This window comes from Cervus canadensis, chromosome 24, assembly GCF_019320065.1.
Source record: "Cervus canadensis isolate Bull #8, Minnesota chromosome 24, ASM1932006v1, whole genome shotgun sequence".
In the NCBI taxonomy this organism is placed as follows: domain Eukaryota; kingdom Metazoa; phylum Chordata; class Mammalia; order Artiodactyla; family Cervidae; genus Cervus; species Cervus canadensis.
Window position 1 is genome coordinate 38343153 of NC_057409.1, and position 18790 is coordinate 38361942.

At 35.0% G+C, this 18790-nt stretch overlaps 1 protein-coding gene across 8 annotated transcripts in view; it reads right to left on the reverse strand.

Moving 5' to 3' along the window:
* Positions 1 to 18790, reverse strand: part of CREB1 (cAMP responsive element binding protein 1) — a 54880-nt gene that overhangs the window by 7412 nt on the left and 28678 nt on the right. For all 8 annotated transcript variants that reach the window (XM_043446031.1, XM_043446032.1, XM_043446029.1 and 5 more), the window contains 4 exons: positions 15086 to 15186; positions 12483 to 12625; positions 8523 to 8705; positions 6470 to 6620 (listed from right to left, as the gene is read on the reverse strand). In XM_043446031.1, the coding sequence (XP_043301966.1) occupies positions 6470 to 6620; positions 8523 to 8705; positions 12483 to 12625; positions 15086 to 15186 (578 nt within the window). The remainder of the gene's footprint in view (positions 1 to 6469; positions 6621 to 8522; positions 8706 to 12482; positions 12626 to 15085; positions 15187 to 18790) is intronic.

Below are 18790 nucleotides of genomic sequence, written 5' to 3' on the forward strand. Positions count from 1 at the left end.
GAACCATACAGCACAAACAGTAAAGTAATGACAATTTAAAAACAGAAAACAAGACATCAGGTAATCCCAGAATTGAATGAACATGTTGACAAATCTAACTTTACTGTAAATGTATGACATAACCTCACTGAGGGCCTCCCAGGTGGCTCAGGGGTAAAGAACCTGTGAAGCAAGAGATGCAGGTTTGATCCCTAAGTCGGGAAGATCCTCTGGAAGAGGAAATGGCAACCCACTCCAGTATTCTTGCCTGGGAAATACCATGGACAAAGGATCCTGGTGGGCTACATACAGTCCGTCGGGTCGCAAAGAGTCGGACAGAATTTAGCAATTAAACCACCACCACCACCCACCTCACTGAAAGGAGTGGAGAAAAAAGAAGCACAGCTAAGTAACTCTGAAAACAGTACCTTCACTAGTACTTTAAGGTTATAAGCAAAAAAAAAAAAAGAATTGTACATAAATGTTGTATTGTAAATTTGTTTCTGACAGGGGTATAAGTTAGCAATTATAAAACTATTTTATATGATACTAGCATTTAAGAAATACATAAATAAACCATCTTTATTGGGAAGCCAAGTTTCTGTCAGAGAACGAAATTACAAATAAGCAAAGGGGGAAGGGAAGGCTAAAATAAGCCCTGTGGTTACAGATTAGTCAGTGGGGTGAGTAAAACATACTTATTTTAGTAATTACTATAATATATAATAATACATACAACTATAGATGTGTGCATACATGAGCTCGTGTGTATACACACACACACATGTATTTATTAGCTCTGTCCTTTAAGAGGGCCTGTGAAACCTCAATAGCAAAGAGCACTTTGAAAAATTTATAAAAAGAGAAAAATAACTGTAATGGAGGGTCAGTTGGACAGCACTTTAACCAAGTGGTCAAAGTAAACCATTTTTCAATGAAAGAAACTAGGGCTCACTGAAGAAACGGCTGATTTCAAAGCTAAGGCAGAGAAAACCGTAACATGAGAAGTTGAACCTGGATAATGTAGTGTCAGAAAATAAAGATGTGCTTCAAGAAAATTAAGATGCCATCTAAAGGACACAGGGACCAACTTATAAGAACTCCTAATGGCCAAAGCTGGAATAATCTTAACAATATCGTAATTAAGTAATACTGAATTTCAGCCCAAAGAATAAGGTAACTATCTGTAAATTCATACTGATATAAATAATAAATACATGGGGAAGGGACAGATTTTCCTTAAAGAATTCCAGTTAATAATTGCAGAAGGGATGGGGAAACAAAATCCTCATTAGAATATCATAGTAATAGTCACCGCAGGAAAGACCCCCCTGTGAATACTAAAATTAGTGGGGAATAGCTGAAAGAGAAATAAGATATTTGCAGTCTCCAAGTATCTTTGTGAAATTACACCAATTACTGTGTTAGTTTTCACCTAAAACCACAAATTCTTTGATACTCTTGGTTCCAGGAGGTGGCATTTAGTAATCCTCCATTTCAGTGTGGGCTGAATGTAGTAACTTCCTTGTAAGGAATAGGGTGTGAAGAGAAAAACAGATGGAGTGGAGCAGCTGGACAGCGCTTTAACCACGTGATCAAAGTGAACACCGTCAGGAATGAATCATGCTAGTAAGTGCTTCCTGACAAGTGACAAGAAGGGGCAGACTACACCTCTGTGGGATTCTTCCCCCAAATTCATTACCTTCACCTGATCATAAGAAAACATCACACGGGTCCAAAGTGAGGGATATTCTGAAAGAAACTTAATTATTACTCTTCAAAAGTGGCAAGGCCACAAAAGACAAAGAAAAAAACTGTCACAGACTGGAGGAGATGAGGAGCCACAGTGAGTAAATGCAATGTAGTAACCCGGACTGGATTTTGGCAGAGAAAAGTGGAGTAACTGAGGAAATCCAAATAAAATGGATAGTTCAGTTAGCGGTATTATACCATGATAAAAAAGAAAGAAAGTGAAGTCACTCAGTCATGTCTGACTCTTTGCGACCCCATGGACTGTAGCTCGCCAGGCTCCTCTGTCCATGGGATTTTCCGGGCAAGAGTACTGGAGTGGGTTGCCATTTCCTTCTCCAGGAGGTCTTCCCGACCCAAGGATTGAATCCTGGTCTCCCGCATTGTAGGCAGACACTTTATAGTCTTAGCCACCAGGGAAGTCCAAAAATACTATGTTAATTACTATCCATAATATATAACAGAATGTTAATTTCTTTAGTTTTAAGAAACACAGACTGGTTATAGAATACGCTAAAATTGTAAGAAGGCTGAGAAGGTTGATAGAATATCTAGAACTCTGTACTAAAATGTTTTTAACTGTTCCCATAAGCTAAAATTATTTCAAAATAAAAAGTTAAAAACTATACTAAAAATATGTTATTTACCATTGCACATATATACTAGGGGAAAAAATTATACTCCAGAATGTTAACATTTTGGGTGGCACATTAGTGGTGAGTAAATATTTTAGCTTATGTTTTCTAATATGCTTATAATGAGCATGTTTATCTTTTGTAATAAAAATGGATTATATATATATATATACACACACACACACACATATATATATATTGGTAACCTGCTCTTTTCCACTATGAGCATCTTCCCATCTCAGTAAAAACAAATCTTCATTATTAATGGTTGGTTTTATATAGTTGAATGAAAAAGTGAAAGTCACTCAGTCGTGTCTGACTCTTTGCAACCCCATGGTCTGCAGCCTGCCAGGCTGCTCTGTCCATGGAATTCTCCAGGCAAGAATACTGGAGTGAGTAGCTGTTCCCTTCTCCAGGGGATCTTCCAAACCCAGTGACTGAACCCAGGACTCCGGCACTGTGGATGGATTCTTTACAGTCTGAGCCACCTGGGAAAGCCCAAGAATACAGGAGTGGGTAGTCTATCCCTTCTCCAGGGGATTTTCCTGACCCAGAAATTGAACCAGGGCCTCCTGCTTTGCAGGCAGACTCTTTACCAGATGAGCTACCACGGAAGCTGAATGGATGTACCTTCAGTGACATAGCATACACTATACTTGGTTTGAATTTCTAATTTTTTTTTAACCCTATTTCTAATTCATTGTCTTTAAATCTACCTATTACATACCCTTAACTTATCAATCTCCTGACTTTATATGTTAAAAGGTTTCTAGTTTGTTTGCTTTGCTATTTTATCTTTTCCTTGGCTAATCATAGGTGTTGTCATACCTACTTAACCTTTTTCTTTATGACTTCTACTTTTAGGAAACCTGTTCAATTCTTCCTGCATTCTAAAATTACAAGATGGGTTGCATTGCTTCCATACTTTTTCACTCCCCCCTCCCTGTGGGAAGAGCATACATCCCCACCTCACTGATGCTGGGCTTGTCCTCACCTGCTTCCTCGCCAGTGGTACTCGAGTGGACGTGATGTCCACAATCAAGCAGATGCTTCAAAAAGCTCTGCCCCTTTTCCTTTGCTACAAGGACAGGCCTCAAAGAGATGCTCCTCCTTCGGCTGGGAGCATGTGAAGGAAAGCCATAGCATATGACTTGCAGCTGCCAAAATGTAAGTAAGTGAGGAAGAGATTTTTGTTTCTTAGACACTGATTTTTTGTTACTGTAGCAACACAGTTAATGTAACCATCTATACTTTTAGAACATTTACCACTTTATCTTTGAGTATATGGCAATTTGAATGTTACACAATTTGAGGAATCACAACTTTTCCTTATCCAAGTTTAGAGGACAGCCTTTGTGTGAGGTGCATAAGGGGCATCTATTCCTAGTGAGTATGTTCAGGAGAAGACTGATTCTCTAACTTTTCCACCTAAGTAACCATAATACCAGAGAAAACTAAGGATGGGGGCACAATCCAAAGCAACTACTGTTGGTATGAATTTAGTTTTACCTTTAGTTTTGAATCTTTAGTTTTACCTTTAAAATGTTTGTTTCTGTCAAATTTTTGAGCAAAATAAATATTCAAGGAAAGCTCCCATGTTTGCTGCGTGGCCCTACACACCTCCAGCACGCTGCCACCACGTGTTCCAGTTTGAGTGGCAGAGCAGGCGATGACAACTGCATGCTGGAACCTGAGAAGGAGCATGTGCACATGCTTTGGTGCCAGATCCAGGCTCATATCCCGGTTCTACCCATTTCTTAAAAAAGGTGTGACCTCTGGCAAAATATTTACCTGCTTACTGTAAAGTGGAGATAAGCTTCTTTCTTACTGTGGGCAGAACTAATGAAATATATAAAGAAACAAAGTACTGTGTCTAACATATACTGGTACCTAAATAAATAATATCTCAGGGAAGAGGTCAAAACCAGTATGTAATTAAGCTGTATCAACATTAAGGTGATGCCTGAAATACAGGTAGGCATGAAAAGTTTCAAGGGAAAATTTGAAAAGTAGGCAGAAAACCAGGTGAATAAGCCAAAGAAGAGTTTAGAGAAATGAGCAGTTAGAAGTGTCAAATACTCCCATAAAGGTAAAATGAAATGAAAAGAGAATACTAGATGTGCCAAATGGAAGGGTATCTACGTTTTTGTAGACATTAGAGTGGTATGGTGGGCACAGAAGGCAAATTCTAGTGGATGAAAGTTGAAAAAGTAGAAGCAGCAGGAATCTGGAAATAAAGGGAAAAGGGAGCTATAGCAGTCAATGGGAAGTTTCCTTAGAGTGAAATTAAATCCAAGCCAAAGTATTTTATTAACGAGCTCACAGTAAGTTAGGTAGCTTCCCTGAGTATCTCAGGCGAGCAGAGGCTGTTAGGGGCTCTAGCTCTGTGTGCCCTGTCCCTAGCCTGGGGGTGTGTGTGTGTGTGAAATCATAAATCAAATGAATAGAGAAAAAGGAAAATTTGGTATGCCAGTCAAATTAATTTGCTTTTATAAATGGGCAGCTCGCTCTCTGTACACCAGAGCAGACAAGAAGCCATAGTGCTGCCTCCTTACCTAGTTCTTAAGTGTTTCTGTTCTACAGAGCCAGACTACAGAGACACAATCTGAAGTCCTTCTGATGTTTTCATAATCAAGAGATTTATTTTTTACCTGACCACTGTGTCTGTTGAGAACTGGTTTCTTTAGTAAGTACTGTTATCTTAAAATTTTTAACCTAGCCTTTACTTGAGACTTCTAAGCAGACTTGCTTCTAATTTTAAAAAGGGTCAAACATTTCCTTACAAACATTTACAACTCAAAAAGTTTAAACAGAGTTTATATTTTTAAATACATTTAAATATGGACACAGCTTTTATGTTTCTGCTTATTATTCTAACTTAAATACTTACAGAAAATCACAGATTGATGGAGAACAAATAAGCTACCCAGCTTGTTTCCAACTCTTTTCCTAATAACCTGGGAAAAAGCTGTGCCATTTCTCATAGTCTAGATGTAATTTACTAACATTCAGTAATAGCTAAGAATATTTTAGGAATGAAAGAGGCTGATCTGAGTTGAAAAATGAAATTGCAGAAAAACAGATGTTTCAATAAAGGACTGCAGTTACAAAGTGCTTTCAAAGGAATTCTCTTATTTGACCCACAGAACAACCCTCTGGGTGGGTAGTGGGATCCTATTTTACAACAGATCCTTTGTAAAAACACCAGAAAACTCAGGTTTAGGAGGTTATGTTCTAAAGTCACAGCAAAAGGAGTAGATCCAAGATTTGAATCTAGACCCTCTAAATTCAACTTTCATGTTTCCTTCACTTCATCACAGCATGTGAAGAATCTTGGGGTGAAAGGCAGAGGAATATTTTCAATGTTTCAAACTTTTAATATCTTTATTTTCTTTTTCTTTGGTTTGTCTTAGGTAACTTCCATATCTTAAGGTAAATATTTAAATCCTAAGCTAAATACATAAAAATACTACAGTAAATACAAGTAAATAAATTTTTTTACCTGCTTTTGTTTTTTAATGACAAAGCTATTTATAGCTATGAATTTACTTTATGAAAATAACTTTCCCATGTTTAATAAATTTCTGACCTCTAGCATGTTCACTGTTGAAGACTAGCTCGATTTTAAGATTTTTGTCAATAATAAGATATTTTCAGAATTAATCTTTTTTGAAAAATCTTTATTTAGGTGTTTAATATGCGTTAAAACTTGGACTGGTCGTCATACATTTATCTTATTACAAATACATTTAATGTAAATAAAGCTTACCATTTATACACACACACACAACTGTTGATTTTCTTAATGATACTACTCGTGACAAGAAACAATTTTTAAATAACTGAGTCAGCTGGCTGAAGCAATAGTGAAAATATAGCAAAGTTGTGCCTTATCTCTCTCATGGAGAAACTGCATGAAAGAAAACTACTCATCATCAAAGACTGACCATTAGCCATCTCATTAAGTGCAGCTTATTAAATAGAGAAGTTTTAGCAGGATCCATCAATTTTACCAGAGAAAAAAATCCCAATGCAAAGATCCTATTGACATACATCTGGCAGAATCTGAAGTTATACTTGACCTACAACAATCTAAGTAAATGTACCTGTTCTTCATGAGGCGAACCTCTCTCTTCCGTGCCGCTTCTTCAGCAGGCTGTGTAGGAAGTGCTGGGGAAGACGCCATGACGACTCCAGGGGCAATGGTGCTCGTGGGCGCTGTGCGAATCTGGTATGTCTGTACATCTCCAGAGGCAGCTGAAGAGAGAAAGAGTGAGCATGCTGTGAGACACTGAAGTACTGTGACTTGGTACAACTATGGGTTAATCATCAATCTGAACATACATTTTGAATTAAAAGGAAAAAAAGCAACAGATGATTCTGACTAAAATGTTGAGAATCGGCAGCACTCTTTGGGTCATTCACTACTCAGAAGTAATTTCCAATTTAGTGTATTTATTAGTATAGGCACTTGGATGAAAAAGGATCTTCATGACTTATGTCTGCTGGATCTTACATTTATCTTTCATTGGAACGTAGTTCTGTTCTGTTCTTAACGTGTTTACCAGCCTTAAATCTAAAAGGTAAGTAGGGCACAGCTTGGATGATCTTCCTAGACAGAGTATAGTCCTCATGTCTTCCTTTGATATTGGTAAATTCATATTAAAAAATTTCAAGTAGACTCTTGCCACGACATAAAAACGACCATGACTTTTCATAAAACAGCAAAACGTAAGAGAAAATAAAGCATTATGGTCAACTATAAATTCCTAATTGTAATAAAACTGAAAGGATGAAAAAGTGTATCACTTGATACCAATTATATTACCTGTAAACATTGTTTTAATGTAAATGGTAATGGCTAAATAAATTGAAGTTTTATTTTTATAATTAAATGATCCATCATTTGTGAAATAAAAAAGTCTCTTTCTAAAAACAACTTAATAATAAATATGCCCTCCTAGGAATAAGAAACCTAACATTATCTGAGAGAATTTGTAACTCTTTAAAAATCATCCATATTTGTTATTAATATCAATTAAAATGTGTAGTTTGAGTGGAAAAGATGTATATACTAAATGTGTTACCATCTTCAAACTGACGTTCAGAATTCAAATTCACTGACATCCTGCTTTACAATTTTTGAGTACCTGCGTGTAAAGTGAAAAGGTGTTTTACTCCCATTAATAAGCAAAATATTCTCTTCTTCAAATATTATTTGTTTAGTAACAAAATATTCTGTAAGTACATTAGGGCCCTTTAAATAAATTGATTCTTTAGCTGGTTTTAGAATCATAGAAAATTAATCATCCATGGTGAAGGGGCATATCTGTCATTACCTAATAGAGACAAAACATACTATTAATGAAAATATTTTTAGAAACAGATTCATTATTTCTTTAATATGCAAATTTTAAATCTGGCATAAATCATTCTTAAAATATGCAATGAATTCAAAGAAAAATGATCCACTATTCATAAATATTTCTGAAGCAAATAGGAAGAAAACAACAAGAAAATAAAACAAAAAAGAAAAAATTTTTGTAATTTTTGAATTTTTGTAATTCACCATGGATTTAACTACTCTTGCTCATAGAGCAGTGGACTTGCACACTGGCAAAAGATTTTTCAGAACATAAAGCTTTCCTTTGAAATAAAACATGATGACCATAGAAATGAACATATAAACTACTTCTGACTAAAAGCAGAGAAACAGAATTTGAACCTCCAAAGATTCTTATCAGTGATTTAGTACAACTTTTCATTTGACACATTGGGAAAAAAAAAAGGTTAGGGGAGGCTGGCTCTTGCTCAAGGTCACAAAGCAAATCTATATACTTAGATTTAGAAACAAGCTTTTTAAACTCCCAATTTTATTGTCTTTCCCTCTAGCCTACCCCATTTCTCCTACATCCAAATGTTAAAGGTGTTAAATATAGAAGTTATATTTTTAAAACTGAAAGTAGTTGTTTTTATGCCATGACATTTTGGTCCAGTTGGAGTAACGGAAGAAGAGTTTATGAAGAATATTATCTATGATGCAGAAAATAAGCTATATTTTAACAGTGCTTTGCAATACCATACTTACTTTTTTCTGTGTCTATACAATTCTAACCTTTTAAAGAGTTTACCACACCTGTGAGCTCTGAATTCTCTTACCCTGAACGACGACTTGGTTGCTGGGCACCAGGATCTGCTGCCCATCCGTGGTCTGCGCGTACTGCAGGATGGTGGTGCCCGGCTGGGTGGCAGCCGCGTTGGTCATGGTTAGTGTCTGCAGGCCCTGCACCCCGTCAGTGCCATTGTTGGCCAGCTGTATTGCTCCTCCCTGGGTAATGGCAACTAAAATCCAACAGATTTTATTGTTACAAGTCTAATCAATGCCATATAAGACATACACACACTAAATTCAAAGAATAATTTGCAAGACATATCTAGGAGAAATTATTACAGCAGATAACATCACCAAGAAAGATTCTGTATAGTCAAGTAACTTTCTGCTCAGGAAAACTTATATCCAATTTCTAGAATACAAGTATACTCTATGAACCACATTATAATTTATAATAATGTCAGTTAACAATTAAAAAAATAGAACGAGAAAATGCTAAATTCCATCTGAAGTTACTTGGTTGAGAAGAGGCACCACTCTGTGACCCACTTCCTTTATTCTGGTGTTAACTGTGTACTATATTTCTTCTCTACATTCATGTACTTATTAGCGCAGACATGGGTATGTAATAGGCACCCAATAAATGATTATTTTAATGCATAATTAATAAAGCAGTTCAGTAGTGCATTCTGTTGTCTTACTCAGTTAGCAGTACATAAAGTATAACAGAAATCCACTCAATGAGACAACTGAAATGTCCTATGGAACTTAATTATCACAGACCTCTCACAGAGTTTAAAACTGGAGCCCAAGATGATCATTTAGAAAAAAGTATCTTACTGCTATTTCTAAGTTACATATTCAAGCCTTCTCATGTAGAATCCATTGATTATTCACATGTGTCATTCATCTGCTCCAAAGGAAATAAATTTTGGCTCATACAAGACATTTCACTTCATTAAAAAAAACTGAATTAACCTTTGGTACATGGAAAAAGTCAGTAAGACACTTTTCCCTGTTAAGAGTTCAAGTATTCCAGAAAGAGAAGGACTAAAAAAATCACAATGTTACATATAAAACTGCATAATGGATTTTAACAGCCAACATGTCTGACTTGAGCATGTTACTGTGTGTCTCTTAGAAGGAAATTACTGATAGTTTGCGATCAACTGTCAGCTAGCTCTGCATGACTAATATCCTGAGTCATCTGTGTATTAAAAATTATATTTACTGTTTAATCAAGAAATAATAACTGTTAATGGCTACGATTTAGTTTAGTAAATAATACCAGTGAAAATTCAGATACTGGCATATACAATCCATCCACTTTAGCTAATTCCATAAATTTTACTTATCTTAGACAAGTGGGAAAAAAGAAATATGTAAAAAGTATTCTGAGATTAACACTGCTGGATAACTTGAAAGAATCAGAAGGTTAACAGAATCAAACCACAATTTCTCAATTAGAGTTAATGAGCAAATTCCACTGTATTCAACACACACAGCTTTCTTCTTGACTATATACCAATGAACTCAAGGTGGAAAGAAAGAAGGAAACTAGAAATCAGGAGATTTGGGTTTAGTCCAAGTTCCATCACTAAACTGTTATTTGAATCTGTTATCTCTTCTGTAAAAATAACAATATCTGTTTCTAGCCTGTAAGTACAGTTTTTACAAAACTCAAATGAGCCCATGTATATAGGAAAGTACTCTGAAAACTGAAGTCTGATCCTATCAAACATTGTTTTTCTCTTAATATTTATTTCTGCATGTCATATTTTAAAAGGACTTAAGATTGCTTTCAAAAAAACTAAACTAAAACAAGAAGAAAAAGAAGTCAAGTTACTAATGTGTATTTAGATGTATATTTAGATGTACATAATGATTCTATCACAAAATAAGGAAAGAATACAATTAAACAAACTTAGCTGAGAGTTTGAGTAGCCAAAGTGATGAGAAAAACAATTTTATTTAGTGAAACATTTTTTTCTACCTAAGAATAACATCTTTCAACACTTATTATCAGGGATTGTGAACCACGTAATGGACAAAACTAATACTAGTGTTAATAAAAAAAACACAACAAACAATTTACTGACTACAAATTGATGTAGTCACTGGGAAGGGTAACTGGGCAGGCTGACTAGGATTCAACAGTTCCACTCATTAGATGCCACCCCACTGACAGGACGGGACACTATATACTAAAAGAATGTTTATGTAGCATTATTTGAAACAGTATAAAAGTCCTAAATATTCATCAGTGTATGCGATTTTTAAATAAATGTTATATGTATACAGTGAAACACAATGTAGCTATTAAAAGAAACCACTTACATAACTATATATGCATATATTTGTCTGCAGTATATAAATAATGTAGGTCTCACATGTATAAAAATACATTTTACATGTGTATGCATAAACAGAATGAAAAAGAATGAAGGATATATACCACCAAACTCTTACTACTGGGGAGGGGTAGGAAGGGTCTTTACTTTTTATTAATACTATAAACCTCTACCATTTGAATTTTCCCAATCATATACTTGTTTTATAAGAAATATATAGTATTGTTACATATGTAAGTGGTAATTATATTGATTGTTAATAATAATCAAGAACATAATGTTAAATCAGTTCCATCAAAGTCATATATGCATATACAGAGAGAATAAGGCATAAACATTAATGCATAAAGCCTTTAAAATCTCAAAGTATTAACCTTTAAAACAAGCAACTGTTTAACTGCTGGATGGAAGGGGTGTGCCAAATGAAACATCTGTTTTCTGAGCTTTACCTCCCTCAACTTCACTTCCCTATTTGAGATTCTGATGTGCCTCTGTCTGGAGAGCAGGCCTTCTATTTCTAGTTCAAATGAGAACTGCTGTGGTAAATGAATCTCTGTTACTAATAGGACTATGCTGTATTCCTCAAGTGTACTAAAGTTGGAGAAAAATAAGTTCATGTATCAATGTGTTAGAACACATACCTTGAATAGCTCAAATTATTTTGATAAAAAATACACACATACACCTATTTCTGCCAATGAAGAAGGAAGAGGATAAGTGAACTCTAATAAGCTTACAGAATGAACAAGAAGCTTAGTCAAAAATGCCTGCCTTCTACTTACTATTAAAAGTTTCAGCTTTGGTACAGCTAAAAATTCTGCTACTTGTTTTTAATATGGCTGGAATGCAAATTAGTTATGCAAACGAAGGCCAAGGTATAACTGGAAAATTATGAACTTGGGAGTCAAACTTTTATACATATTTCTGACACAGACTACCTCAGGACATTAGAAAACCAATGTAGTAAAAGAGTTTCAATGTGTACATTTGATGTGTTATTAAGGAAAGAGAGGGAGGGCAACTATATAGTGGGCAGCATTGTATTTAATAAACAAATAAAAATGAAGACATCAATGTGTGAGACACTGTGGAAGGCAAAAAGATATTGGGGGAAAAAAGAGAGGAAAAAGGTACCATTCACACAAATGCCTTTGATCAAACAAAGGTAGAACTCAAAAAAGTACTTTTATAACAGATTGAGATGAAAGATAAGAAGAGAGACCCAAGTATCAGAGACATCAGAGAAATGGGAACTTTGATAATTTTTCAAAAGAAATCTTTGCTTTCTGTGAGACAAAAATTGGCCTTAAACATAATCAAAGAATAATTATCTGAAAAACTCATGTTTTCTATTAACATAATATGTTATATGAGGACCGAAATACATTTTTATGTAGTGGTTTGAAAATCTTCTGAGACTTTCCATGCACCAGAACATGCACGCCACTTAAAGGTCTTACATACCTGGGCAATCCTAACTAAACCCTGAAGAAAAGCAAATACTTCTGTTACAAAACTTTGCATATAAGTAAAGGAAATATAACAGTGACAATCAAGATTTAGCAAAGCTCACACTGCTTTTATATGATTACTTTGAGGAGAATGCAGCCATTAGTTTTCATCTCACTTTCCACAACAGAAATATCAATTACTCACTATACTGTCCACTGCTAGTCTGGTAAATCGGAGTTGGCACCGTGACAGTGGTGATGGCAGGTGCTGAAGTCTCCTCTTCAGATTTCTCTTCTTCAATCCTTGGTACTCCTGGTGCATCAGAAGATAAGTCATTCAAAATTTTCCTAGAAAAACAGAGAACTGTATCAGTTAAAATAAAAGTAACATTTACTGGCCAAATACAAAGAAGAGGAAAAGACCAGGAAACTGACAGAAAGTTGACAGCGCTTAGGAGAGAATTTAAAAATTTTATAGTTTAAAATGTAAAAACTTACAATAATAAACAATAAAATGTTTAATTAGTTTAATGTAACATTAAACTAAAAATGAATCAGGGCATCTACATGTCAAAACCATATGAAAAGTAGAAAAAACACAGATGTATTTCTCCTTACAGTGAACCGAAAAAAAGACTGATTCAAAATCCAGGTGCAATTAAAGAAGAGATGAATAGAAAAATTGACTACAGGGAAAAAAACCCTTTTGCATGGCAAAAACGCTTCCCTGGTGGCTCAGCTGGAAAAGAATCCACCTGCAATATGGGAGACCTGGGCTCAATCACTGGTTTGGGAAGATCCCCTGGAGGAGGGAACAGCTCCCACTCCAGTATTCTGGTCTGAAGAATTCCATGGATGGTATAGTCCATGGGGTAAAAGAGCTGGACACGACTGGGCGACTTTCCCTTTAATCTAGACACTAGGTTATTTTTTCCTTTTAAACCGATACAGTCTTATGGTATATTGGCTTTCTTTGGAAACCACATTTAATCAGTGATAATTAAAGAACATTAATTATCTTTTTTAGATGACTTCTTAATCCAGAATCCTGGATGGGAATAACTGACTTTATTCTAAACTCAAGTTCAGAAATGTTACCATTATCCTCAACATTTCATCCTATTCATTTCACTCTGTTTCCCCTGGCTGCTATGACCTTTCAAGGTTTTTATTCTACCATCTATTAGGGTACTTTGCCCTTAAGTTTCTGTTATTTGTGAATCTGATCAACATGGCTTTTATGTTTTCAGCTCAATTACTGATAAAAATACTAAGCCAGCTGAAACTAAGTGAGAATTCTTCAAGGACTTCCTCCGGGTAAAAACTGATCACCATAAAGCTGGGCTGTTCCAGTAAAAACCCAGCATGTATTATTTAATTCCCATTTCTCCAACTTCACAAAAATATCCTAAGAATTTTGATACAGATCTTGTTATAATCAAATTAAGACATACAGGCTAGGTTTTGAGAGTTCATAAACTAAAAGCAAAATAATGGCATACTCCACTATGGAGGTTTGATTATAAGGGAAGAGACCCTTCTTTACACATGTGTGGTGCCAATAAGGCAAAAAAAAAAAAAGATTTTTTCCCAACATAAAACTCATGTATCATTAAGGTTACAGCTAGGGTTTGCCTAGAACTTATACAGAGAAGCCATGTAGCTTGTTTCTTACTATCAAGTTGAATTTGCTTCAGGATCAAATGTCTTACATAGTAACACTAGATATATTTCAAAGTTAAAAGATAAAACTAGCTAGATTTTGAGAATTCTGAGTATAAATAAATACAACACATACTTGGTAACACAGAATTCTTAATTCTCAATTTAATGGTATGTCTTTAGAATCCCTAATTTAATTGTGAGGATAGAGAAAAGGGCTAGCTTAGTAGCCAAGAAAATGGAAAAAAAAATTATAACATTCCTTTAAAAAATAGTATATATAAATAGAAATAACGTAGGCTAAAGAAGGGAAGAATAAGCTTGAAGTTTATTAAACTATGAATTAAGCTTAAAGATTTGTGGAATTGCTCTTCCTGGAGATATTTAATATGGCTCCAAATTCTATGTAGTACTAAAAACAGTTTTGGTCCATCTTGGAAGCAAGGTATGGATTAGGAAGCTTTTGTAGTTGAACATAAAACTGTAGTAAGGTGCCCCTAAAATTAGTGAATATCACCAAACATCACCCTAAGCAACTATTAAATTAACAAGCAGTTATCATGCTAAGTACCATGGAATAAGAAATATGTTATGAAGTACGTGGTACAGTCTCAGAACTGACTTATAACCAGAAAATGCTATAACCTTATCAAATGTATTTCAATCTTTTAAACAGAAAAGCAGCATGTAGCACAGTCTACAAAAACAGAAGAAAAAAAAAATCATCAGTCTTTATCCAGGACTGTTCAGAGTAAGGCTTCCCTGGTGGCTCAGATGGTAAAGAATCTGCCTGCAATGCAGGAGACCTGGTTCGATCCCTGGGTCAGGAGGATCCCTGGGAAAAGGAAATGGCTATACATTCCAATATTCTTGCTTGGAAAATCCCATGGACAGAGGAGACTGGCGGGCTATAGTCGATGGGGTCATGAAGAGTCAGACACAACATGTTCAGATTAAGAAGTGCTCTTATTCTGTATGACAAGCTTCAACTTATTTGAGAGAAGCAACTCAAGATGAAAAGACATGCTTTGTATGGTCCTGAATTGAGTATCTAATTGGCCTTCTGACATCTCTTCATCTGTAACTACATAGGGGTACTCTTTTATACTTCTGATCCTAAATTCTTTTAACTATTCAATTCCATACCTGTAGGAAGGCCTCCTTGAAAGAATTTCTCTTCGTTTTTGGGAATCGGTTACACTATCCACTGACTCCTGTGAATCTTCACTTTCTGCAATAGTTGAAATCTGAAAATAAAGAAGAACTTTATCATGATAATCAAATTTAGTTCCCATAAAATTTTTATGAATTTTAAGAAAAGATCAAATACAAAAGGGCATGTATCAACGTTATACATGCTTTAGTAGAAAATCAGTTTTTATGGGAGACAATCACACCATCCCTTTCCTCTCCCTTTTTTCCCCATCCTACAGAATTCAGAGAACTTAAAATTTCTTTGTCAAAACCAAACTTTTGTGGTATCCAAATTCAGCCTACTCTCTTTCAGGACTTCTTATAATCAACACTGAGTGTATCAGTATCACTTGTCAGTTGTTTTCTTACAGTTAGAACAAAACTACCAAATAAAATAAAGTTCTGACATGAAGGAAAGAATAAGTGACTAAAAATCTAGCTATCAGTCTACTGATTGTACAAATATTTTCCTTTAACTAATGTGGAAATACTTTTGAGTATATTTACAATTGTACAAATAAGATCGGTGATCTTTCAACCACGTTCCAGATGGCTGTTTCTAGCAATTCTGGAAGAAGTCCTCTGCTACATACAGACATGTTTCAAAGCTGGCAATCCACAATTTTTATTAAGCAAAACTTCAAGGTAAAGAACTGTGTATTTCTGGAAAGTATGCTTGGATTGAGAAGGAACAAAGGTAAAGTGAATACAGATTTTATGTGGGATAATAATAACAGCAACTAGCATTTACTGAGAACTTACTATGTGGCAGATGCTATGTTAAAGCACATACATATATTACATTACTCAGTACTCACTAAAATACACTAACTTTAGGTGCTAGATAAGTACCATTAATATGTCCAATTTATAGATGGAATAACTGAGGCACAAAGAATTTAAGTAAATCACCCAAGTCACAAAGCTATGAGGTAGTGAAGCCACTGTCAACAGTTGACACCTCAAATTTAGACGTCCATACTAGCATCAAAATCCTGCTGGTTCCAATCTCAAACCAATTTTGTCAGAAGCAGCAACCCAGAAGCATTTTCAGACCATTTTTAGACTAGAACTTTAGTCATTTAGGTAAGCTAGTCTGTCAGATTTACACTGCCAACTTTCCCTAGGCTAAACAGCAGAAGCCTCCTGCTCTCTCCTAACCTAGGTGAGCATGCTGCTGTCGGAGTGAGAATTAAATTTAACCAAGGCAAAAGGGTGTATGTGGGATAGCGCCTTATCAAAATTTATGGCAAAGGCAGTAAGAACGAACACATTTAAGAGAAACTTGAGAAATCAAGTACGTGGTCCGAGCCTAAGGGTTCTGGAGAGCAGGCAGTTGTATTCAGAGGGCTTTGTGATACACACTCACTTTAAAATGAAGTTTGTTTAATCTAGTAATGTTTCACAAAATAGATCTACAATAAAGTAATGTATGTGCCCCTTAAAACATTTTAAAGTAAACCAAGTATAGTCCTATAGGCCTCTGATTCATGGTAGAGTAACAACACTATAGTTACTGCCAAAGGCGCACCCAGAACACTTCCCCACTCATCTGTAGCTGCTGTTCTCTAGCTCACTCAGTAGAGTCTCTACACAGACCTTCTCAAAGACGTAGAGCTAATGAGGAGCTGTAAAAAGGCCTTAGCAGAGAATCAGAATTTCAAGGGATAACAAGATTGAACTCAAAGTGAATAACCTGACAAATGTTTACCCTCATTAATGTTTTTCAGGACCTTAGTTTCTCTATCATTCTGTCTTTTTTTGCTTAACTCTCATTCTTACAACCTTCTTTCAAGGATAATGACTTAAGCACACTCTTCCAAGTTGGAAGTCATTAAAATAACAATTTTAAAGCATGCTACATAAACCACCCATAGGACAATTTTGAAATGAAACAAATTAATATTGCTTTTTAAATATATGGCCTTTAATTTTTCCCCCAAACTCAATGCATCTATTGCTCCCAGTAAAACAAAGTCTCCCATTCCTCTTACCCGAAACAATTTGTCAGTTCACACAAAAGGAACTAACTTATACTCTACGACTGCAATTTAAAAAAAAAATTGAAGTATGCTGTCAATCTAATTTATAGGTATACAGAATAGTGAGTCACAATTTTTAAAGGCTATATTCCATTTACAGTTATAAATATTGGCTATATTCCCTGTGTTGCAAAATAAATTCTTATAGCTTATTTTATACATAATAGTTTGTACCTCTTAGTCCCCTACTCCTATATTGCCGCTTTCCTCATCCCTATTCCCACAGGTAACCACTAATTTGTTCTCTGTATCTGTGAAATCTGTTTCTTTTTTAATATATTCACTAGTTTGTTGTATTTTTAAGATTCCATGTATAAGTGACATGTACTGCAATTTTTTAAATGTAAAAGGAATTCAGAACTATTAAATACTACTTAACAAATGTAGTATTTCCTCTTTGGTGGAACACTATCCAGACAGAACTTAGAATTATGAATATGAAGCCAATTCCTATGGACTATCTACCAAAAACCAAACAACCCCCCAACCCCCAACACCATACCCCACCAAACCAAAACCAAACAAAAAACCAAAACCCCCCAAACCACTAAACCCTCATTTCTAAGACCATTAAAATCCTTTTTAATAACAACAGTTCAACACATATTTAATAGGTTATTAAAAATAACATGAAAAACTATATCCCACTTGTAAGTATCAAAGACTACCATCACATTCCAATTGCAGAGCCCCTTCCTCTGGTCTCCACCTCTATTATTAATCCCTTCCTGAGTTCCTTAAATAGGACTTTAATCATGGCCACTTATAGGTCAAGAAATTTTTAAAAAGCCAAACCCATCACTGAACCTGTGAAGTTTTAGATCTGTATTTCTCAATATTCTTTTTATTTGTTAAAACAAAGTTTGTTAAAAACTCATACCTCCTGTTTATGAGAAGGAAAAAACTCCCTATTTTGATGTTATTTGAAATGTCAAAATAAAATATATGGTGACTAGCACAAAATTTTAAAAATGGTTGTATTAGATGTTTTCTCAAACTAGACATGGTCCCCTGAAAACTTGAGCACTTTCCTGGAGTACAGTCCAGGCTCAGGTTTAGGTATAGTTAGTTGTTTATTCACTGGGTCAAGGAGTTTAACAAGAGTCTAGGGCAGCACTCTCCAAACTGTTTTGATCTGCAGATCTCCCTTATAAATAAAAAAAATTTGACATAAACACATACATTTATTTGCAAGTTTTAAGTGTTATCTGTATCATAAAACAAATTAATTTTTAGAAAGTCAAGTATTAAAATACATCTGTAAATTTCTTAATATTTCATAGCAACAAGAGTGATGTGCTTTAATGAGGTTCATTAAGAAACCATTTACTATTTTATAACAGTGACTCAAAAATCTGATTCTAAGCCTGGACTTTCTGAAATGTGATCTGACACCTGCAACTGCTGAAAAAAGCTCATGACATGTGGATATAGGAGTAAGTGCTGTGTGGCCAGGCTTACTAAGTAAACCAATCTTTTTTTTTTTTTACTTTCATCTATCAATTGCACAAACTTTTGATGAGATTTACTAGTATATTTTCATCTCCCTGACTCTTGGTCAGTTATTACATGCTAATACAAGCTTTTATATTTTAACAAATAAGTTCAACACCTA